Source organism: Conger conger, chromosome 15 (assembly GCF_963514075.1).
Source record: "Conger conger chromosome 15, fConCon1.1, whole genome shotgun sequence".
NCBI lineage: Eukaryota > Metazoa > Chordata > Actinopteri > Anguilliformes > Congridae > Conger > Conger conger.
Window position 1 is genome coordinate 7,031,894 of NC_083774.1, and position 24,393 is coordinate 7,056,286.

Genomic DNA, 24,393 nt, shown 5'->3' on the forward strand with positions numbered 1-24,393 from the left:
AGATGGGGAGAGGTAGATCCACAGGTCAGTTACAGACATCGCAGATGAAGAGAGGAGGACCTACAGGTCAGTAACAGATGTGGCAGATGGGGAGAGGTAGATCCACAGGTCAATTACAGACATGGCAGATGGGGAGAGGTGGATCCACAGGTCAGTTACAGACGTGGCAGATGGGGAGAGGTGGATCCACAGGTCAGTTACAGATGTGGCAGATGGGGAGAGGTGGATCCACAGGTCAGTTACAGACGTGGCAGAGATTGGGAGTGGTGGATCCACAGGTGGATCATTTGTGAATCACATGTTGCGTAAAAATATTTCTGAAAAGTATGTACTCCTGTTTTCCTGCTCATGAATCCTTCTGCAACCTCCCAGCTCCTTCAAGGACCATTTAAGGGGCATTTAAGCAATTTCTGGGTCAGGCCAGGAACAAGGAGATGTGGACGGATAAAATAAGGGATTGGAACACGCCCCCAGGACATCCTCCTCTAGGAGTCCCTCCCTCTCCACCAGGAAACTCTTCTCCACACACGACTCCCACAGTGGGCACTGGCACTGTCTGCATTCCCTCCCAGGCCGTGGGGGCTTATGCCCCTACAACAGACCCTTAGCAGGGGGAGCCACTCAGCACCCCCAAAAGATTTTAAAGCATGTCGGTAATCTAAAGAGTGCATGTAATGCAATGCTAGTGTCGTGAGGTTAATTTAGCTAGTTCGCTAGTAAACGCACAGTGTAGTGCAGGAAACTGACGGCTTGTAGCAGGTTACCTTGACAACACTCCCTGATGACATAACCCAAATCTTTGGACGAGTGAGAGGCCAGGGTTCAAATCCCAAATTTCTAACGTGTTACACAAAGTAATGTTTACTCCGTGCCTGTGGGTGGAGCTGAATCACAGGCTGACCAATCATGTCCCGAGGCTCAGACGGAACTTGTGAAGTGACCTGACCTGACCTGAAGTGACCTAGGAAACAAGCAAAGCTGATCTCTCTCCACCCTGATCTCTCGCCACCCTGCTGATCTCTCTCTCTCCACACTGCTTATCTCCCTCCACCCTGATCTCTCCTCCGCCCTGTTGATCTCTCTCCACCCTGCTGATCTCCCTCCACCCAAATCTCTCCTCCACCCTGCTGATCTCTCTCCTCCCTGTTGATCTCTCATCCACCCTGATCTCTCTCCACCCTGCTGATCTCCCTTCTCCCTGATCTCAACTCCACCCTGCTGATCTCCCTTCTCCCTGATCTCTCTCCACCCTGCTGATCTCCCTCCTCCCTGATCTCTCCTCCACCCTGCTGATCTCTCTCCTCCCTGCTGATCTCTCATCCACCCTGATCTCTCTCCACCCTGCTGATCTCCCTTCTCCCTGATCTCTCCTCCACCCTGCTGATCTCCCTCTACCCTGATCTCTCCTCCACCCTGCTGATCTCCCTCCTCCCTGATCTCTCCTCCACCTTGCTGATCTCCCTCTACCCTGATCTCTCCTCCACCCTGCTGATCTCTCTCCTCCCTGCTGATATCTCCTCCACCCTGCTGATCTCCCTCCACCCTGCTGATCTCCCTCCTCCCTGATCTCTCCTCCACCCTGCTGATCTCCCTCTACTCCACCCTGCTGATATCTCTCCTCCGCCGCTCCTGTCATCAGCTCAGCCCCGCTGCAAATTTAGAAACGCTGGTCCCGGCAGCTCCTCGCCAAACCTGTGCCGTCTTCTCCGCGTCCCCTTCCCTCCCGCCTCTGCAGCCCTTCGTCCATCTCCTTATTCAGCGCAGGGCCCGGGGCCCCCCCACCCACCCGGCCACTGGCCAGCCCCCCGCAGTCTCCCCTCCAGCCAATGGAGGACCTTGGGGGATCGAGTGTCACTATAACAGAAGGACTTAACTGGCCTCGGTGATGTGAGCAGCCCTGCAGCCAGACTCCTTCGCCAGGCAAGCCGCTTCATTCAGCCCTTCCTCAGAGGTGAGTGTGTGTGTGTGTGTGTGTGTGTGTGTGAGTGAGAGAGAGAGAGAGCGAGAGAGAGAGAGTGTGTGTGTCTGAGGGAGAGAGAGAGAGAGAAAGAGAGAGAGAGAGTGTGTGTGTGTGTCTGAGGGAGAGAGAGAGAGAGAGAGAGAGAGAGAGAGAGAGAGAGAGAGAGAGAGAGAGAGAGAAAAGAGAAACAGGGGGGGGGGGGGCTGTGAAATGAGTGAGTCTATAGGAGGTGGCCCCCACCCCTCCCCCTTTACCAGCATAGGCATTCAGCAGCTGGTTGTCCAGAGGAGCTTACAATGTGAATATAACAAGGCATTAAATCACAGGCAAATCGGATGCAAAATCGTAGAGTGGAAAGGAAATATCAGGTCCAGATCGCTGTCCATGGTGCTTGAACGCCCAGTGTTTGAAGTTTAACAGTCGACAGTGCTGCTCTTGTTTCGGTAGCAGTGTGATACCTGATGTCTGTTTGCCCCAGCTGAGGTAGGATAGTGAGAGGATAGGATGTGATGTTTCCATTAGCTGGTCAATAATAAATCAGATTCCTCTTTACGATTAGCTTGGACAAGGTGTGATGCTGCAGGGTAGTCTACTCTATGTGTGATAGTAACACTGTCATTTTAATTTATGCGCTCGGTTCTGCCAGGTCCATAATCACTTCTATCATCGGGATTTACAAATTCACGACCCATTCACGACAAGCCAAGACGCTGACTGACGACGTCTTCCGTTATAACGTGTTTGCGAATATATAATGGATCATGTAGCTACAGTTGCCATGCGCATCTGTTCCAACGCCAACGTCTCAGCAGTCCGCTGTCCCATAGAACCGGAGAAGCAATATCTGAGAATGGATCATAATTACACCGCTGCTTATTATTATCCTTCGTCTTCGGCTTTCTGTATTTATTTTAAATCGTAGGTTAGTGAACTGTCCTGGTTTTACCGAGAGCACATCGGAGAGATGTAGGAGATCCAAATGCTAAATTATCATAATTACCAAGCCATTTGTACGCTACAATTTTGTACTATTGCAATATTTTGCCTATAATAATAATGTAATTAGATACGAAATAAAAATGTAGTTAATGTGCCTAGACAAGAGACATTGTTTAATACAATTTACAACGCACTCTTACTGCAAGCCGTAGAATAAATAGTGAAAAACAATTACCGAAAGCCTGTCAACACTATGCACAAAGCCCCTTGGTATCAGTTGCGTCTTTCATTCTTTAAAATGCAGTCACACAATTTGCTGATGAGTATGAATACTAGTTAATATGCTTGTCATTTGCTGCCAAGTAGTGTACTGTCAAGTACGCACTTCCTTAGTTTGTTCACATAGTACTCTATTTAAGTAATCATCAGAGGGTTTTCTCCCCTGATGAAAGCAAAGAATAGCGTGGAAAAAAATACAGGCTACCTGCTGTTTTCTACGCGCACTGTGACCAGATATGGGAGCGGAATGGGAAATATTAAAGTTATTCCGAGGTTAAAAACTTGAACCACGGGCCTGAGTAATACGACGCCCGACTAATTCTGAAAGACGTCTACAGCTGTCTCTGTTTGAATGCTTACAGCCTTACACGTCCTCAGCCGCGGGTGCACGTTTATTTGGGAATGGATCACAGTTGCCGCTTTACGCACGCATATTTGCCGTTTGGCGTTGGGTTGTCACAGAATATGTGATTCTCGCCGAGTGCCGCGCAGTAAATGTTCAGTGTTAAGTGAACACTTACAGAGAGCATATGGTCCATATTTGAGTTAAATGAACACAGGACATTTTATTGTCTTAAAACTGAATAGGCGATAACTGTTTCCTCGTTATGATCACATATGGCATTGAGCTTGTTAAGACCAAAAATAATTAGGCTACACTGAGCGACCTAAACCTCAGGATGAGGGTCACGGACTTTGACATCAATCTAGAAGGGAGACTTCTCATTTATCGTCCTTCGAGCAGAATTTCCTGCGTGTTAAGTTTCAGTCGACTTTCTGTATCTATTAATAAAACGTTTCGTCCGACTAAAAACTTTAATAAGCACGCAGGCCTTGCATATACTGTAAGTTACACAAGCAAACAAAAAAACCAAAAATTCTATATATAGCTATGTGTTTAATACACGGTGGTAGGGCATCGGCCGCTGGCCCGTTCAAAAGTAGTCCAAAGCACGAGCAAAAGTCGCTCTTAATACTGGCCACTTAATCACGGGGGGGTGATCATCCGTCATACATTCCAAGATTGTGTCGTCATATCGATCACCTTCTTCTTTCTCGGCTCGGTGTGTCACATCCTACGACGCTGGCCTATCAGGTTGGTTCGGCGAAAAGGGGGGGCAGGTCCGTGGGACTGTCCGTGACTCCCCGGCTATAAATGTGGCGCGTCAGGGCGCGCGCAGCAAGCTCAGCTGTCTCACTGATAACGCTTCTCCTTCCTTTTCCAACCACCAGGTGAAAACCCCCGCGCAATCATGTCCGACGATGAAGTGTAAGTACTTGGTTTATTGCCTTCATTTTCGCCTTTAAGCACAATATATCAAGTCATAATGGACAAGAGTGTAATTGATTATATTCTCTGAATCGTCTGATTATGTCCTCTGAAGTCCCTCCTTTTGAGACAACTATTTCCATTTAAAAATATAATAATACATTAATTAAATGTGTGTTTGTATATAGGCTTCAGGGTAGGCCTTTGTATAGCTGTTGTAATTATATGGAATGGAAAAAGAATAATTGATATCTGAACACATATATTATTTTCTTGGCTTTATGACTGTAATTGCTGCTGCATCAAAAATAAGTACATTAAATGAGTATATCATTCATTTCCGCTGTCAAAAGCCTATTCACCGACAGTTCTATATATAATTAGATTAACACGAACATCCAAAGTATAAACTTTAATTCATCTTTTCATTTGTTTTTCAGTGATCAGGTAGAGGGTAAGTTGTTTTGTTTTCCATTACTGTTCTGGGTTCTAAAGGATACAACATCATTGTTATCATTCATAATAATAAATGGTGCGGTTTTGGGGTTTAAGAGCTGTCTTCCGTCAACTGGGATTACCAGTGTGTTTGTGCGAGACGGAAAGACGGTCATGGTATTCTAACGCGTAGTTACAGGACCAAATATGGCTAACGGGTCATACCCTGACTCTTATTCAGATTACAGTACCTGAAATTAGTCTGGTGGGATTCATTTTACACGTCTATCTGAAAACATAGGACACGTTCTGATATGTAAATGCTCTTAAATCATTTTTGTTATTTATCGTGTGATGAAAGCTATATTTCAAATGTTGGAACGGTAATAAGCATTATTAACATTAGATTTATTTACTGCTGTTACCCATAGTTCTGAAACTCTGCATGGTTAGGAGTTTGCTAGTGTGCAGAACTGTCCTCCTTCTCTGAGAATTATCATTACAGAAGCCTGGAGTTCTGTAGCAGAACACTGGGATTATTTAACGGAACACTGGAGTTCTGTAACAGAACACTGGAATTATTTAACAGAAACATTGGAGTTCTGTAACAGAACACTGGATTTATTTAAGGGAACACTGGAGTTCTGTAACAGAACACTGGAATTATTTAACGGAACACTGGAGTTCTGTAACAGAACACTGGATTTATTTAATGGATCACTGGAGTTCTGTAACAGAACACTGGAATTATTTAGGGGAACACTGGAGTTCTATAACAGAACACTGGATTTATTTATCAGAACACTGGAGTTCTGTAACAGAACACTGGATTTCTACAGACAGTGCTCTCCATGTTTCCTGGCAATGCTAACAGAGTGGTGTACTGAAAGCCTGATTTAAAAAGTATGTTTCTGAAACGCAGCCCCTTTTATTGCGCAGCAGTGTGGGAGGACTGTATCTGTGTGCTTAGCATGAGCGCCTTCTTTCCCGCTCGTTCGGTAGTAAATGATCCAGCCTGGCGCAGAAATGCTTCATATGTAGGCTAATTGTTTGTTTGTCTTTTTCGGAAAATGAAGAAGTGGAAGAGGAAGGTAAAAAGAAAACCCCATAACTTTGATCCCACCCTTTCTTTCTGTTCCTCTGTTCCTTTTCTGTTCATCTCTACTCACACTAATGTGTCCGCTGTTTTACCCATAATCTCATTGTGTTTGGCATCACGTCCGTCCCGTCTCCCCGAGTGTCCTTCATTTTATCCCTCCCTCTCCCTCGTCTCCATCGTCTTTTAATCACTCCATCAGTGTTTTCCGTGCAGCTGTGGAGGATCGTATTTGTGGTCTGCACTGATCTAGGGCTACGGAAAGCAATGTTTTACATTGTAGACAACTTCAGGACATACGTGGTCCGGATTTAATTGAGATGTATGCGTCTGATGTGCATGTAAACATGCTCAAAACATTTACAGAGCTATATATTTTGCTTTGGTGCCTTAATCCGGACATTCTTGGATCTTTTTTAACTTTGTATTCCAAGTTGCTCCACATTGGAGTAGAATGTTTGAATGTACTGCCATCTAGTGGTGTTACGTGGTACAGCAGTCCGATTGTTGGTTGGCGTTCAGTCCATCCCTCTCGACCCTAACCAGTGCCCCTCTCAAGAACCCGCAGAAGCCTGAACCTCCTTATTATAGTGGCATCATACAAGTGTTCAGGCCTCCGTGTTTTCCACAGAAGAAACTAAAGACTACCCTATAGAGCTTTGACCTGAAATAAGCGGATGGCACTTCCCGGTGTGTTTGCTTTTAATTCAAGACAGCTGGCCTCTGTCTTTTGCTATCCTGAGGATATAGTATTTTCACCGCAGATTAATCTAACCGTTAATGCCTTTTCTCAAAATGGCTGCCAAGCTCAAACCACTCTCCAGGCTGATTGAGTCGAATGATTCTTAACAATTCAAATAATTCTTTAAAAAATGTGATTAGACCGCAAAGTCCTTTTTTTTTTTTTTTTTTTCAGCAATCACATTTTTTATTTATTTTTTTAAAACCCGGGAATCCTCTGGGTCCATAAAAAAATATCCCTCCATTCTCCTCTTCCTCTTCTCTCATCATCACTCACTCCTTCTTTCCTCTTCACACTTTTTGCTTGTTGCTTCATTGACGTTCTCTCTGAGGCCCCCTTGTGGCCATTCTCAGTATTTTTTTCTTTTTCCAAAGTGAAGTGGTAAAACTCTCCTGATCCTAACGTGTCTCTTTTTCTCCTGCTCTGAATAACTCTGCTGCTGCACCCCTCCCCTGCCCTGGCCGCTTGCTGCATGCTGCATCGCTGAAGACTTAGACGTAGCGGTGGCGCCCCTAGTGGCCCAAGATCCAGAACCGGAGCTAGAACCAGAGCGAGAGGTAGAACCAGAAGAGTTAGAACCAGAACCAGAACTAGACGTAGAGCCAGAACAAGAAGCTGAGCCAGATGACGAGGTAGAACCCGAACAGGAGTTAGAATCAGAGGTAGAGCCCGAAGCAGAGCCAGAGGTAGAACCCGAAGCAGAACCAGAGCTAGAACCCGAAGCAGAGGTAGTCTCAGAAGCAGAGGCAGAACCCGTGGAAGAGGTGCATGAGGAGAAGCATGTCGCAGGTATGTGGCAGCATGGGCATCGAGTTATCCTACGTGAACCTCCCAGTAATCCACTCCAACAGGTACTCCAGGTACCTCCTCTTCATAACTGGCCACTATGAAGAAACTCTCTCCCTCTCTCTGTCTCGCTCCGTATCTCTCTCCCTCTCCTCCTCTCTCTCCCTCTCTCTCGCTCCCTCTCCTCCTTTCTCCCTCTCTCTCTGCCTCTCTCCCTCTCCTCCTCTCTCTCTGTCTTGCTCCGTCTGTCTCTCCCCTCTCACTTTCCCTCTCTGTACTGTATATAGGATTGGTTTGGCAAAAAACCTGGTATCTCCAAAAAAATAAAAATAAAAATAATAATATATATATATATATTTATATATATATATTTATTTATATATATATATAAACACATATTTAGAAAATGAGAAAAGGTTTATTAATTACATTGTTTCATGGTGTGTTGAATAAGCTTTATTCGTCACAGTACCTGATTTACCAGACTGAGAAGTGGAGATGGCAGGTTTTTTCTTGTTATGATGCTGGTGATGTAGCGCATGTATGCATTAGTACATACCTGCATCCCTGGTGCTCCGCCCTGGAGCCAGACCCACTGGCTGGAGCCCTGCTGGGCCTCCTCTCCGCTGGGCTGGGCCTCCTCCCTGCCGGCTGGACCTTCTCTCCACAGCCATAAGCAGTTAACTTCTAAAAGAGGCAATAATTCTCGCTGGCTAAAGAGAGCTAGATCTGTAGAGAGCTGCACTAAATCTGTAGTCTTCATCTGTAATTCAGACAAAGACTACGGTGTCCTTTCCAATACAGCCTTCTTAAAGATCTAAATTAGCTACCTTTAGCTAGCTCTCCTCTTTGAGAATTTAACTTAAAAAACATTTTTTCTTTTGATTTGGTTGTAAAAGAGTCTGCAGTTTTAAAGGTTATACGTTTTGGTTCTTTCCAGAGCTTTTTTGTTCAGTTAACAAATATTTTCGTAATATGATATTATCCAGCCATATCCTTCTCAAATGCTTTGGCTCGGGAATAATTGGAAATGGTGCATATTTAGTTTGGGGCAGGAGAATGTGAAACTGAATAAATGAACTATTCTTAGCTGTCAGCATTTCTCAGCCATGTGCCTGGAAACCCACTGTGACTTTATAACAAACCATTGCAGTTAAATATGATGCTAAAATGTGTGCTAAAGACATTTCTTCAGCTTGTTTTCCAAAGTGACACGGCAAAAGTTCAGTTCAGATGAGCATTGTGGGTCTTCCCGGTCAGGGCTGAAAAGGTACTAGCACAGGGGTCCCCAAACTCTCCGTTCTCCCCACAGCCCCCCTTATGGGAAATACGTCTACTGGAATCCACCCCGTATTAAAATGGCGCTTAAACACAGAACAACGTGTTTTTTAAGCACATACTAGTGTGGCATTGTTTCATTTGACCGCTGTGAGTATCAGGGGAAAGGGAGAGGTTTGGGGGCCGCTGCACTAGTCGGCCATTTTGTGCAGAAAGCCCATGAACGTGTCACTAATGATGTTTGTTCTGCTTTTGCTTTCAAATGCTTGCTGCATGCAGAGGCCTATGAAGAGGAAGGTATGTTGAAGGACATTTTTCTGCGTACCGGTGTCATTCTGATGTGGGGGAGTGCCCAGCGGGCAGTTCCGACCTCACTTCCTGCCCAGCGGGCAGTTCCGACCTCACTTCCTGCCTAGCAGGCAGTTCCGACCTCACTTCCTGCCTAGCAGGCAGTTCCGACCTCACTTCCTGCTTAGCAGGCAGTTTCGACCTTACTTCCTCCCTAACGGGCAATGCCAACCTCACTTCCTGCCCCTTGGGCAGCGCTGACCTCACTTCCTGCCAGATCTATTCCAAGGGGCTCTGTGCTCTGTCAAATTTGCAGGCGCAAAAAGTGTAGAAAAGAGGGCTAAAAGATAAAATCCCAATCTTTACTTCTTTGTGCGGGGAGGGGGGGGCCTTTGTTCTCATCTTCTCTCTGCTTCCCTCCTGTGCATGGTGCTCCACTCGATGATGGAGAACAAGGTGTCCGTTTAGATTTTCGATTAGAAAATCTGAACTATTCCAGTGTTGTACTGCTTGTGCATTTATGTTTGTGGGTCAAGCCAAAAGAGCATTTTTTTCTTTCTTTTTTTTTGAGAGAAATAGTCAAAGCACAGTACACAGCACTTTTTTTGTGAAATTGAACATGAATATTGTGACGTTATATCAGATCCCAGCTGCAATAGCTTTTTCTGCCTTCAGGTGTCTCCATGGAGATCTACAGTTTTTTTTTTTTTTTTCGTTTTTTTATTCAAACTATTTATTCAACTTTTTACAAATTGAGTGGCTCAGTTCCACGTGTGTAAAAGAAACTGACTGGAACTGAACCAGGTTCATAAAGATAAGCATTTCACAGCCTTGTGACCCTGTTTTTTTTACTGTGGTTTTCCTGACTAATATGCACTTAATATGTAATACGCGAGGATGTGATGTGTATTACTTCCTAAATGAGTGAACTTTATTCTTTGCAATGTATAGTAACAACATTAAGATCCTACTAAAATGATTTAAATCCAAGATTCCTTACAGTTACCACAACTTTCTAAATGAGTGAACGTTTTCATTGTTGCAATGTACAGTAACAATATTAAGATCCTACTAAAATGATTTAATACCAAAATTTCTTACAGTTAATTCAGCTCCTGAGTGTGGACCGCTGCCTGAAGGCCCGGTACTGGTTTATAGTTTTCTAACTCTGTGAAAATGTGTCTCTTCCCTTGTGTTGTGTGTTCACCGAACAGAGGAGAAGCCAAAGTTCAAGTAAGTGGCCCGATGTTCTAACGAACATTCTAATGCTGATGTCACAATCGCTGCCGGAACACTGATTTAGAATGTCCGAAAACCAAAGGGTTCAAAGGGTTAAATAGATCTGTTCAGGCTCTGTGCACCGTGCTTTCTATCACTCTCAAAAACACCTGAGAAGAGATCCTGAAGGGTCGAATACATTTCTGAATTCAATACCGACATCTGCGCTCAATTATTTAATCAGCCCAATTGTATATGTGATCTGAGATTTTATCCATATTTATGGTTGAGCTCATGAAACGCAATTGAAGATTGCTCTTGCATGTTTCACAGAGGTCTAACCTGTGAGTGAGCAGTGATCTATGAGTAATTGAGAAATGAGTGATAGGTAATGGAGTTTTTATATTATTACAGTTGTCGTAAACCAAACATGACCATAAAATCCCCTTTTAAAAGGGTGGGGCTACATGAATGTAATAATAATAATAATAATAATAATAATAATAATAATAATAATAATAATAACCATGTGAACTTCTTCTAGGCCCTCAGCACCTAAGATCCCCGACGGGGAGAAGGTGGATTTCGATGTGAGTAAATCCCACAATGCCACATCGTCTGTGTCAATCGGGAAGGCCGGAGACGATTCCCCCTAAACGCGTGTCCGTGCTCTCTCCGTCTCGCAGGACATCCAGAAGAAGAGGCAGAACAAGGACCTGGTGGAGCTGCAGGGCCTGATCGACACTCACTTTGAGCAGAGGAAGAAGGAGGAGGAGGACATTATCGCCCTCAAGACGAGGATTGTGAGTGGCCCCGCTCTGACAGCAGCTCCGCTTACACTCGCGGGCTCAGCGCATGTCCTTATCCACGCGGTTAGGCGACCTGCGGAGATACGAGAGTTTCACTGCAGCACCACAGAATAAAACAGAAGGAATACCAAAAAAAAAATAAAGAACTGAAGGGGAAAAGTCAATAGTAATAATAATAAATAGGACACTCTATCGCTTGTTGTAAGTTGTGGTTCATTCCATTTGAATTCAGTCAATTCATGGAATGAACTTAAATTCACTCACTGAAAACTGCCCATATTGTTCTACAAATTATTTTCATTTAATTAAATGTCAACGAATTTCCTGAACTGAAATGCACTCCCAACTGTGCATATGGTTACAGAAAATTGATTGCTGTGTTTTAGGATGTTATACTTTGTATGATGCAATTATCAATTATTATAATTGTATAAGTACTCCACATAAAAAAGAAGAAGAAGTTAAACCATTACAACGACGAAATATATATATGATGGCTCTGGCGACCTCTGGTGGGCTGGAGGTGTAACTGCGCCCTGGTTCTCCCTGCACCTCCTGCAGGAGAAGCGTAGAGCGGAGAGAGCTGAGCAGCAGAGGATCCGAGCGGAGAAGGACAAGGAGCGTCAGGCCAGACGCGAGGTGGGAGTCACGGAAACGGGAACGTCCTTACACCCCCCCACACCCCTACAGCCCCCCACACCCCTTACACCCCCGCCCCCCTACAGCCCCCCACACCCCTTACACCCCCCCCCCCTACAGCCCCCCACACCCCTACAGCCACCCACACCCCTTACACCCCCCACACCCCTACAGCCCCCCACACCCCTTACACCCCCGCCCCCCTACAGCCCCCCACACCCCTACAGCCCCCCACACCCCTTACACCCCCCCCCTACAGCCCCCCACACCCCTACAGCCACCCACACCCCTTACACCCCCCACACCCCTACAGCCCCCCACACCCCTTACACCCCCCCCCCTACAGCCCCCCACACCCCTACAGCCCCCCACACCCCTTACACCCCCCACACCCCTACAGCCCCCCACACCCCTACAGCCCCCCACACCCCTTACACCCCCCACACCCCTACAGCCCCCCACACCCCTACAGCCCCCCACACCCCTTACACCCCCCACACCCCTACAGCCCCCCACACCCCTACAGCCCCCCACACCCCTTACACCCCCCACACCCCTACAGCCCCCCACACCCCTTACACCCCCCACACCCCTACAGCCCCCCACACCCCTTACACCCCCCACACCCCTACAGCCCCCCACACCCCTTACACCCCCCACACCCCTACAGCCCCCCACACCCCTTACACCCCCCACACCCCTACAGCCCCCCACACCCCTTACACCCCCCACACCCCTACAGCCCCCCACACCCCTTACACCCCTTCCCATGGTGGGAATGGCTAATTAACTGATTAGCCAACTCCAGGACTGGAGCTAAACCTGCATACACACCAGCCCTCCAGGACTGGAGCTAATCCTGCATACACATCAGCCCTCCAGGACTGGAGCTAATCCTACATACACACCAGCCCTCCAGGACTGGAGCTAATCCTGCATACACACCAGCCCTCCAGGACTGGAGCTAATCCTGCATAAACACCAGCCCTCCAGGACTGGAGTTAAACCTGCATACACACCGGCCCTCCAGGACTGGAGCTAATCCTGCATAAACACCAGCCCTCCAGGACTGGAGTTAAACCTGCATACACACCGGCCCTCCAGGACTGGAGCTAATCCTGCATACACACCAGCCCTCCAGGACTGGAGCTAATCCTGCATACACACCGGTCCTCCAGGACTGGAGCTAATCCTGCATGCACACCGGCCCTCCAGGACTGGAGCTAATCCTGCACACACACCGGCCCTCCAGGACTGGAGTTAAACCTGCATACACACCGGCCCTCCAGGACTGGAGCTAATCCTGCATACACACCAGCCCTCCAGGACTGGAGCTAATCCTGCATACACACCGGTCCTCCAGGACTGGAGCTAATCCTGCATGCACACCGGCCCTCCAGGACTGGAGCTAATCCTGCATACACACCAGCCCTCCAGGACTGGAGTTAATCCTGCATACACACCGGCCCTCCAGGACTGGAGTTAATCCTGCACACACACCGGCCCTCCAGCACTGGAGTTAATCCTGCATACACACCGGTCCTCCAGGACTGGAGCTAATCCTGCATGCACACCGGTCCTCCAGGACTGGAGCTAATCCTGCATGCACACCGGCCCTCCAGGACTGGAGCTAATCCTGCATACACACCGGTCCTCCAGGACTGGAGCTAATCCTGCATACACACCGGTCCTCCAGGACTGGAGCTAATCCTGCACACACACCGGCCCTCCAGGACTGGAGTTAAACCTGCATACACACCGGCCCTCCAGGACTGGAGCTAATCCTGCATACACACCAGCCCTCCAGGACTGGAGCTAATCCTGCATACACACCGGTCCTCCAGGACTGGAGCTAATCCTGCATGCACACCGGCCCTCCAGGACTGGAGCTAATCCTGCATACACACCAGCCCTCCAGGACTGGAGTTAATCCTGCATACACACCGGCCCTCCAGGACTGGAGTTAATCCTGCACACACACCGGCCCTCCAGGACTGGAGTTAATCCTGCACACACACCGGCCCTCCAGCACTGGAGTTAATCCTGCATACACACCGGTCCTCCAGGACTGGAGCTAATCCTGCATGCACACCGGTCCTCCAGGACTGGAGCTAATCCTGCATGCACACCGGCCCTCCAGGACTGGAGCTAATCCTGCATACACACCGGTCCTCCAGGACTGGAGCTAATCCTGCATACACACCGGTCCTCCAGGACTGGAGCTAATCCTGCATGCACACTGGTCCTCCAGGACTGGAGCTAATCCTGCATGCACACCGGCCCTCCAGGACTGGAGCTAATCCTGCATACACACCGGTCCTCCAGGACTGGAGCTAATCCTGCACACACACCGGCCCTCCAGGACTGGAGCTAATCCTGCATACACACCGGCCCTCCAGGACTGGAGCTAATCCTGCATACACACCAGCCCTCCAGGACTGGAGCTAATCCTGCACACACACCGGCCCTCCAGCACTGGAGCTGCCCGTCCCTGCCGTAGACAGAAAAGCTCACGCGCTCCCTCCTCCCACCTTCCCCCCACAGGACGAGAGACAGAGGAAGGAGGAGCTCGACGCCAAGAGGAAAGCAGATGATGAGGCCAAGAAGAAGTCCGCCCTGTCCAGCATGGGCTCCACCTACAGCAGCTACTTACAGAAGGTACCGCGGCCACGCCCACAGACGGCTCCGGCCAATCACACGCCGGATATTTTAAAAAGCCTGAACTAATTTAAAAGCCTCAAAGTGAACTACAGGCGATTCTTCGGGGTGAGATCGGTTCAGCAGAAGGAGGGGGCGTAAATGGAAATTGGCAAAGGATAAATTCCGCACAGATATTAGGAAGTTTTTTTTTTTTTTTCACACAGAGTGGTCACTGTGTGGAATAGCTTGCCAGGACATGTAGTGGAGGCAGAAACACTGGGGGTTTTCAAAGACCAGGCTTGATAATGCCGCTATAGATAGATACTATTTAACTAAGCAGTAGGTACACTTTAGTGGTAAGAAAAGGCGAGTATTGCTGGGCTGAATGGCCTGTTCTCACCGTTACGTTCGGTTGTGTTATAACTCCTCCCACACGCTGTGCCGACAGGCTGACCAGAAGAGAGGTGGAAAGAAACAGACTGAGAGAGAAAAGAAGAAGAAGATCCTGGCGGAGAGGCGCAAGCCCCTGAACATCGACCATCTGAACGAGGACAAACTGAGGTGCGGTACCTGGCCCGGGTGACCACATGGGGGGGTTTCTGTTTTTAGTGTAAAAATGTACCAGCCTGTAGGGGGCAGCTTGTAGCCTCGTGGTTGAGGTACGTGACTGGGACCGGCACGGTTGGTGTTCGATCCCTGGTGTAGCCACAATAAGATCTGCACAACTATTGGGCCCTTAACCCCACATTGCTCCAGGGGATTTTGTCTCCTGCTTAGTCAAATCAACTGTAAGTCACTTTGGATAAAAGCATGCAATGTAATGTAATGATGTGAAAACACACTGGTGCTGTTCTCCAATGAATGACGGGAGGGGTTTCGGTTTGTCCTGTGCTCCAGGGACAAGGCCAAGGAGCTTTGGGATTGGATGAAGACCCTGGAGGCTGAGAAGTTCGACCACATGGAGAAGCTGAAGAGGCAGAAGTATGAGGTGAGGACTACCTGCTTTTTATCGTCCTGCTGCAACACTGATGTGAGGTAGAAAGAGCCTTTTTCCCCTTTCTTTCTAGCAATTTCTGTCCTTATTATCACCTCTGACATTCAAACCGAACAATGCAGAGACAATGCGCCTTTCCTCGGTTGATGACAGAAGGCACCATTGTACCTCTCTGTGTTTATTGGGGCCAGAAGACACCTGTGTACCGGACTGTAAGAGATGACTTCGCCAGTTTCCGTAACGTTTCGGTTAAAGTGTTCCAAAATCCTATCCTGAGAGACATCAGCTACGTGATAAACTCACAGCAGAAAAATAAAATATTAGCTTGTTTTTAGTGCTGTTTGCTTGACAAGTGAAATGTTTAACTGGCAATATGTTGGTCCTAGATCAGACTAAAATACTTGTTGAGATTTATTTCTTGGTTTTCACAATGCTGTTCTTTGGAAGTTTCAGCATAAGAATTATTCACCAGTACATTCGCCAGTGGAGTGGCCTGAAGGTTTATTTAAAGTATGAGGTTTTAAAGAAAGCTTGTAGCGCTAAGGTGCAGTCCCGTCCGACCGTATGAAGACACGCCCGTTACAGATTTAAACGCAGCTCTGCTTTGATCACCAGGTTACCACACTGCGTAAAAGAGTCGAGGAACTGAGTAAATTGTAAGTAATTCAGGTCGAAGGTCGCGGGGCTCCTCCGTGCTAGCGCATGGACTGACTGCATGGGAAATTCAGAAGGAAACTCTGGAAATCAGGTCAGCATCAGCCGAGAGGTCAAAGGTCAAAGGTCACAGCCTGGAGGATGGAGCGAACCGCAACCTCGCTTCTCTCCTGGTGGTAAACGAGGTCCTGGTGGTTCTACCTGTGCCTCACATGCACACACGCACAAACTCATACTCATACACGCAGATACAGAAATAGAAGATATACATATTTTCAGCATTAAAAACTGAATTTTGATTTTAGCAGAGTTTTCAAACAACTTTGCTGCAAACTAAGACTTCCAGTTATCTCAAGTGTTCACACATGCAGATGAGACACTGGGCCACTGTGACCCCAGTGCAGTCCCTGTTTCTTGGTGACCTGAGGACCTGGCCTAGGTGTACCTCCAGGTGTGCGGCCCTGTTCCGTCCTAGCCGTTCTTCTGAATTCCTGCGTCCTTTCCCAGCCGAACCTGCAGTCTAAGAGAACACAGAGAACAACAAACACAGAGATTCTCTTCTGCAAATCAAATAGAGTTCAGCAGCCATTTTGGATGGTCTGAATTGCACCATAGAGTTCAGCAGCCGCCCTAGATGGAGGTAATTGCACCACAGAGTTGAGCAGCTGCACTAGATGATCTGAATTGCACCACAGAGTTGAGCAGCCACACTAGATGGTCTGAATTGCACCATAGAGTTCAGCAGCCACAATGGACAGTCTCAGGTCTGGCTGTAGAGGAAAAAGGTTATGTTTGGGTCAAATGTGACGGGATGCGTTTCTGAGAGTTTTTGGCTTGGAGCTCCTCCTTGCCCCCCCCCCTTCACAGCGGAGCAGGGCTTTCTCACAGGTGACCTCCGGACGGTGTCCAGGTGATGTTGTGCTTGTGTCCTTTCCTTAAACACACCCGCCTGTGTCTGATGTGTTGTCTCCAGGTCATCTCTCTCAGGAACCGGATTGACGAGCTGCAGAAACAGTAAGTGCCGTCGTCTCCATTGCGCCATGTCCCCTGCCACCACGCCTTGTCCTCGCGAGTTTGACTGGCAAAACATACGCTTCTTCTATAAGCTCTGTCGCATTCAGCCAGCCCTGACAAAAATGTCCCCGATACTGGCGAATAAAGCTCATCCACGGGCCTTTCCCGGAAGGTTGACGGGATATTTTTGTGCCACGGGCAGTGCGATGTGAAATGGAACATGCGCTAAGCTAAACGGCATCGCTCATTACGCAAACTACCACCCACCCTAACACCATGTACGCCCACGCATTGCTGTTTAATAACGCATTAGGTCTAATGGTGTGCTTCGGCTGAAAGCCGCTGTCTCGTCTTTCGCTTCCTCGTCGTGTGACTCGACAGTGACGAACGCCATGTCCTTCTGCTTATCGTCTCGTGCCGTCAAAGTGTCTCAGGGCATGCGTTGGGTCAGCACTCTTCATTCCCACATGTAAGCATCGACCAGACGACCGGATTGGAGAAGACGTTCGTTCCTCTCTCTGTAAACCGGCTTAAAGAATCATGAAGTCACGCGCCCAAGCTTCTCCTTGCTGTGTTTTATTGACCAACGTTTCGGCTAAATGTTTACATCAGGGTGATTCAGTGAGCAAGCATAGCCCTCTTACAGGACTGACTGAAGACAGGTGAGACAAAACCATGAGACAGGACAACACGTTTAACAAATACACATATATACACCAGAACTGTTATATGTACAAAACAAAAGAAGTAGATCTCTTCATAAGTACTATACATCTTTTTAAGATATGTATGGGTGTGCACCATTATGTATATACAGTATATCTCTCTGTAAACTGGTAACCTCCGAGCACCTGATATTTTACACATACATCCAAAGCTTGATTTTATTTATATATTTTTTTCCAGCCTTTTTGGACAGTATATAGTATATAGTATAGAGAGACAGGAAGAATGGGAGCGAGAGAGAGGGAAAGACATGCGACAAATGTCAGACGGTCGGATTCGAACCGCCGACGTCGCGGCTCTCAATGAGCATGCGGTCAGTGCTCTACAGGCTGCGCCAACGAGACACCCCCATCAAAAGCTTTATTAGTGTCATACTCTGGCACCGAGTCCTTCGGGGGCAGGGAAAGTTCCCGCACACTGCGTTAGCATCCTTCTGAGAACATTCAGAATTCAGAATTCAATTAATTCAACATGCCCTGGCCTCAACAGGCGTGTGTATGTCTGTTCGTCATCCTCCGTGGGACTTTCTTAACGTGTGTGTCTGTACGACCGCTTTCACACCTGCAAGAGCTGAGGGCAGATAACAAACACACACACACACCCACACGTGTGTGTTTGTGTGGCGCTTTCTTCCCGGAAGAAGGAGAAAATGCCACATGAATCTCCATGACCTTGGACTGAAGCTCAAGGTTGATGGCGGATACATGCGCTGGTGTGTTTCTAACGCTCATGCTTGTAGAAGACGACGGTAAGAGGCGCATGGTTTGGCTGGAGGAGAACGCATCATCTCCCTCTGTGGCGTTCAATGTCATTTTACTGCTGTTTATGTACGCATGTGTTTATGTATGTACACACATACGTCCTATTTGTTTGCAAATATCTGCTCGTACCGTGTACTTTGTGAGTTTTCACACTTCACACCTATGACAGAGGCTTCCATAAAGAACAATAAAAAGGGTTCCTTTATGGAATCGAGCGAAAGAACCCTTTCAGAACCTTTTTGTAAAGGGTGTGTGCCAGTGCGATGTTAAGAAATTGTGGAAGCGCTCACGTGGTTCGATGCTTGCGTTCCTACCGTATCACAGCAGCAAGAAGGGAGCCGCCGCTCGCCGCAGAAAGTAGAGCGCCCTCTTTCCGGGAGGGGAGCTCTCCTGCAGCTTGGAGCCGTCCCCTTTGGAGAAACCCGCTTGCCATCGCAACTCGGATCGCACACGGAACCACGGCGTGGAAACGGCTCGCGCTGGATGTCCTACCGTCCGTCTGGTGTCGCGTGGAGCCCAGCAGAACCGCTTGTCGCTGTTGCCGTAGAAATAGCCACCAATGCACCTTCTCAACTTGGACTGTTGTTTGGTTCTCCGTTACTTTTTTGTAAATAAAGCGTGACACTTCAACTGGACTCTCGTCTGTTATTTTACGCACACATGAAAACAACCAAGCTTCTTAATCTTACATTTCATAGGCCGTGCCAGTAGACGATATTTCTTGGGTATGAATGATAAGTAACGTTATATACATTATTGGCTCATCACAATATTTGAAGGAAATACAGGTTTTTACTTCCTTATGTATAGGCTATGGTAATATCGTAGTAGGCTGGCAATAATGATTAAATATTAAATATGCTTACGATAAATCGCCATAATCACGGTGGAAGCCACGGCACAGCGGAACCTCCGCGACTGAACCAGCACACCGCACGGTCAGAGTTCAAGGAGACAGTGGGTGAGTCACTGTTGGAAGATGCACAGGTAATGTACACGTTGAGGTGGACATGCAGCCTGTTAATTTTATGTTGTTGAAGGGCATGTATACGTTCATGCAACTCAAAACCAAACCATGCCGGTGTTGGTTTAGCACTTTTATACTGTTATATAACGTTAATTGGCCTAAATGTCGATTCCTTATGACTTTAACTTTTAGGTGGAGGCAAACATTTCTGTGAGGTCATTTCAAGGACAGGCTTATATGGAAAAAAATGATCCGGGAAAAGAACACCCCTCCCTTAACCAACCAACCAAATTCAGATAATAAACACCTTAACAACACGCTTAACAACATAGTTGTGGCTTTCAATGTGGTGGGCTGACTTGGAAGCGTAGAATTTTACTGGACACATTACTGGACATGTAGCCTATAACATGAAGGCGTACAGGAAAACAAATAAAATCGAAGTGCGATTAAACGTATTTAACTCATAATTGTTATTGTTTTTTATTATTTTTATTATTATTATTATTATTATTATTATTATTATTATTATTATTATTATTATTATTATTTTACAATCACAAAGTATCAAAATATGTGCAATGTATCGATTTCTGGCCAAGTCAGCAACCCCTGCCGTTCCCATTAATTTATGTTTATGGTCAGTCTAGTTCCGTTTTTATCCCGGCACACCGTCCGTCCATGTTGTGCAGAGTGCAGATCCTTATGTAATGTTCATTAGAAAATGTAAAGCGTTTTTAGGGATGAGGGATCATGTTGTGGCCTCCTTCCCACAGAATGTTCTTGGCGATCTTGAAGTGTTGTCGTACTTGACCTTACCACTGGGTGGCACTCTTCTTTTTGTCGTTTTCAACGCTCTGGGTTTCCAGTTAATCAAGAGACCGGCCGGGTATAGGCAGATCTTGTCTCTGGTTGATCGTCGTTAATGGATCGGTCTGATAAAATATTTTAACGAAAACGTTTAGTATTCGTTATTTATTTAAAAGCATTCTATGAACTTTAAGTGGAGCAAACCGCAACATGTCAACGGTAGACAGTTCGAGTTCGAAGACCTTCAATAATCCAGGATCCAGGACAATTACATTTCTGAATATAGGCCTAATATTTATATTGATATAATATAATATAATATTTATAATAAACTAGATGGTACAAAATATGAAACAGTAAGCCTATACAAAAAGAATTACTTGAGAAAAGTGAGTCTACTTTTGAATAGGTGCACCCTAGTATATGGTATCAATTGGAAACACTAGGTTATGTTTATTACTGTAATTTGCATAAATATTTAAAAGATTGTACAATAGTATAATATAATATTATAGACTGCGTGTGTGTATATATGACATTTCAGCACAGCTGGTCGCAATGAAACGAAAAAAATTGAACGGCAAGTTTTCTCTAAATTAATGTGGGATATTCGCTCCATAAAGTCCTACATCCAATGCTGGGGGCAAGGTGGTGGTCTTAAAATCAGGTGAAGAGACTTTCGCCTCTGCAGTGCCATTCTGACCAAACTGCAGCTGTTTGCGTCGCAGCGGTATTGTAATGGAAAATGCTTCCTAAACGAAGCAGGGCAATACAACAACATTTATCTGTTAAATATGTCTACACATAATACATTCAACATGAAAAAAATTGAATTATAGCTGAAGTCTTCTTTGTTGTTACACAAAAAAATATTGTATTTTGTATTTTTGTTTTCCTTTGTTTAACGAAAATTGTTGATGCACGTTTTTCCCGAAAACTACCATGCATTGAATTATCCACTTTGAGATGGACTTTTTATTAATTTATTTTTTTATACGGGTTTACACATACTCCACCGAACAGGCAAGAACGACAACAAACATGAACTTATATATAAATTACCACAGTGGTTTATTAAAACGAAGACATTCACTCAGTTTCTTTGGATATATAAATATAAAGTTAAACATCTGACACAACAAACCAAGCATCTCTATAAACACACAGCATTAAATAATTTTGTTTCATTTTCTGTTAGCAAAAAAGCTCTTATTCACAAATATACAAAAATGGTCCTCATTTTCCAAATTACATTTATGGATTGTTTTCCTTTACAAGAACCAGTACATTAAAAGCCGGGGAGATCAATTAACCCTGGACATTTGCCTTCAGTAATAGCGTCTGTAAAATGTGGTTTCGTACCAGTACCGCCACGCTTTCATAATGACTAAATATGAAGTAATGCAAGTACATAAATCATATTTGTGATCTTGCGCGTTGCCTTTCAAACGTAGACATTTAAACGTAGCCTTTTTGCTTGGAACACAAGCAAACCATTTTTTGTGTGTCGTGTGAGCCAGCAGCATGTGATGATAGAAGAACATGCCGTTTTTGTCTGGTCATCCCTCCCTCCCCAAGGAATTACTCTGAATTGAAGAATGTATGTATATCGCGACAGTCTTTCGCCTCATGAGACCGCGAACTTCATAACACCTGGTAGACCGGGTTGGGGTCATGAGAGGACGGTGTAGAGTTGGTCGGGGATGGGGTGGGTGCTCCAGTCTCGCCCAGGATAGAGCCCTCCCGTGGGGAACATGGACCGTCCTCGACGCCCTCGTTGACCGGTGCTGGGCAGGCGGCGGGTTCTGTCGAAATTCGCTCCACGATGCTGGATAGGCAATCCAAACTGGAAACGACGGAGTTCTTGCCATTTCTGGAATCTGGAAACAAAATATTGGCGAAGTTAATATCAGGATTTTGCAGTAAATTGATAGGTTGTTGCGGTCTATGGGTTCTGCGTAAAGTAACCGAATTTATAAGCCTTCATATTGATTTGCCTTCTGTCTTTACACGCCATCGCACCTTCGGTTCAACCTCCGGAAAAGGTATTTCCGAATGCCGTGTGAATTCACACTTACCGTTTGGCGTCTCTGTGAAGTAGGCGCTGTCATAGCTGCTCCTTCTCCTTGAAGTGCACGTTGGGCCATTAAAATCCATCTAAAGAAGGAAAAAAAAACTCACGTTTACTCATTTGTTTACGATGAACATGGCAAACAGTTCAAAGTGTTATTGATTGAAATAGCCCACATTTGCTGTAACTACACTAGTTTCCAACGAGTGCCCTGCCTAGATTAGAAAAGAGGGGCTGGTGTAATACCAGAGTATGTTATTTCCACTCACTTAATCCACTGAATTGAGATGTTTGTCATGTACTATCGAGATTTAAATGAACTTCTCTACTTTGCGTGTATATTATAAGGAACCTGCTTACCATTCCATCAGAGCAGTTTGACCGGGGACTGGATGCGTCCGAATCCCCGCTGTAGTGTTCCAGGACGGGGTAGTAGTTCTCCTCCTGGCCCCTGAGCAGTGCCTGGAGGGACTCGATGTAGCTGATGGCGTTTCTCAGGATCTCCACCTTCGGCAGCCTCTGATTGGGGTTGGTGGAGGTGCAGCGCTTCAGGGTCTCGAACGCGTCGTTGACTTTGCCGAGCCGCCGCCTCTCGCGCATGGTCGCCGCCTTCCTGCGGTCCGAGTTGCTGGTCTTCCTCTTGCAGGCTTTGCACGCCCACAGGAGACACCTGCCCGCTTGGTGGTGGCCGCTCGGCGCCCGGACGTGTTCGTCCTCGCGGTGGTGGTGGTCGTCCGACTTCAGCAGGCCCAGGTGAACCAACCGCGGGTCCAGGTCCTCGAAAAAGTGCATGTCGCTGGTGTTGAAGCACGGGTCGTCGTAAAAGTCATCCGCGGAGGTGATTGGAAAAGCAATATCCGACAGCTCCATCGTATTGCGCTCTAGGAACAGCTCCTCGCAGTGATTTGGGTCTGTCTCCAACAGACGTCTTTGCGTAGGCACGACTTGAACGTTTTCGAAATGGAGCAAAAAGAGTTGGAGCAACGCAAGAGAGCAAACAAAATATACGATGATCAGCTCCAACTGACGAATACTTTAAGTCCTGTTATCGGAGCACCCTTTGGGTACCTGTTGCTTGTATGTGGTTTTACGCAGTATATATATATATATAGTTGGCTTGGGATCCAGGGGCGTGTCTTCCATTTTGGACAGCTCCCTCGTCTGACCAATAGTCTGGCTCTGTCCGGGCAGGACCCACGAGGAGGGGCCTTTTCTTCACGGTGCTTAGTGGATAATTTCACGGAACGCTCAAGAAAACACCGTTAAAACTTTGTTTAGCAACTTTTGAATAAACTCATTGCAGTTTGTCATAGGCCTATTTAAACGCCTGTTATTCATATTTGTATAAGTTTTGATATTTGTCCTAAGCCATTAAGTGTGTTTTGACCAGAACATAAATGTTGCCTACATCAGAAATTGATTTATTGAACTTTTGACAAGATAGTTATTAGTGACAATTCACTTATATTCTTAAGAGTGAACAAAGCGTTCTAATGTTCAGTGTTATAGCTTGTGTGGTCTGTTGACTTTTACCATAAAAACAGAATTCTGACATGTAGAATGATTACACATATTACTTTATAAAGCGAGTGGTTGGAAATGACATGACATTGCTGTCAAAGGGGTTGGCCCGTGTGGGCCTATAATAAAATAAATCTATAAGCCGAAACTCACGGAATTGAAATTCCTTCCACCTTAAGACGGCAAAGAATTTAGATCAAGATACACACTGTTTTAAATAATTATCTTAAGTTTTCATTTAAAACGAACAGCAAAAATGTCAAGATCACTAGTCTAATTCCGCTTCAAACCTGCAGCTTTTTGACAGTACGCGGACCATTTCTGTTTAAAATACAAAACAATCAAACGAAAATAAGGCACGTCGAAATCCCCATTATCAAAACAATATATAACCTTCTTTTTCTTTTTTAAAACTGTTTTTTCAATATTTATGTAAATTATTATATATTAAACTATAGAAACTTTAACAAACACAAACGAACATTATTTTTATTAG

The 24,393-nt window shown here is 46.1% G+C and overlaps 2 protein-coding genes across 2 annotated transcripts; one reads left to right on the forward strand and one right to left on the reverse strand.

The window, feature by feature from the left end:
* Positions 1-4,377: 4,377 nt before the first annotated feature.
* LOC133111295 (troponin T, fast skeletal muscle isoforms-like) lies at positions 4,378-19,158 on the forward strand. Its single transcript, XM_061221499.1, has 11 exons — positions 4,378-4,448; positions 4,889-4,902; positions 10,288-10,306; positions 10,836-10,881; positions 10,978-11,094; positions 11,662-11,739; positions 14,284-14,397; positions 14,828-14,940; positions 15,277-15,367; positions 17,001-17,041; positions 18,853-19,158. Exons 1-11 carry the CDS (start codon positions 4,432-4,434, stop codon positions 18,887-18,889), a joined length of 687 nt encoding a protein of 228 aa, XP_061077483.1. The 5' UTR covers positions 4,378-4,431; the 3' UTR covers positions 18,890-19,158.
* Positions 19,159-21,352: 2,194 nt separating this feature from the next.
* On the reverse strand, positions 21,353-23,435 carry LOC133111387 (myoblast determination protein 1 homolog 1-like). Its single transcript, XM_061221699.1, has 3 exons — positions 22,737-23,435; positions 22,384-22,462; positions 21,353-22,185 (listed from the first exon to the last, which is right to left on the reverse strand). The coding sequence occupies exons 1-3, from the start codon at positions 23,244-23,246 to the stop codon at positions 21,950-21,952; spliced, it is 825 nt and encodes a 274-aa protein (XP_061077683.1). The 5' UTR covers positions 23,247-23,435; the 3' UTR covers positions 21,353-21,949.
* Positions 23,436-24,393: the final 958 nt, after the last annotated feature.

What these genes read in the sequence shown, in the direction of transcription:
- LOC133111387 (XM_061221699.1), bottom strand. Translation starts at nt 23,246, where the DNA reads ATGGAGCTGTCGGATATTGCTTTTCCAATCACCTCCGCGGATGACTTT. An exon ending in CAAACTGCTCTGATGGAATG is followed by an intron (nt 22,463 to 22,736) that starts GTAAGCAGGTTC and finishes TTCCTTCTTTAG; the next exon opens with ATGGATTTTAATGGCCCAAC. An exon ending in CTTCACAGAGACGCCAAACG is followed by an intron (nt 22,186 to 22,383) that starts GTAAGTGTGAAT and finishes TTTTGTTTCCAG; the next exon opens with ATTCCAGAAATGGCAAGAAC.
- LOC133111295 (XM_061221499.1), top strand. An exon ending in GGGAGAAGGTGGATTTCGAT is followed by an intron (nt 10,882 to 10,977) that starts GTGAGTAAATCC and finishes TCCGTCTCGCAG; the next exon opens with GACATCCAGAAGAAGAGGCA. An exon ending in ATTGACGAGCTGCAGAAACA is followed by an intron (nt 17,042 to 18,852) that starts GTAAGTGCCGTC and finishes ACCGTATCACAG; the next exon opens with CAGCAAGAAGGGAGCCGCCG.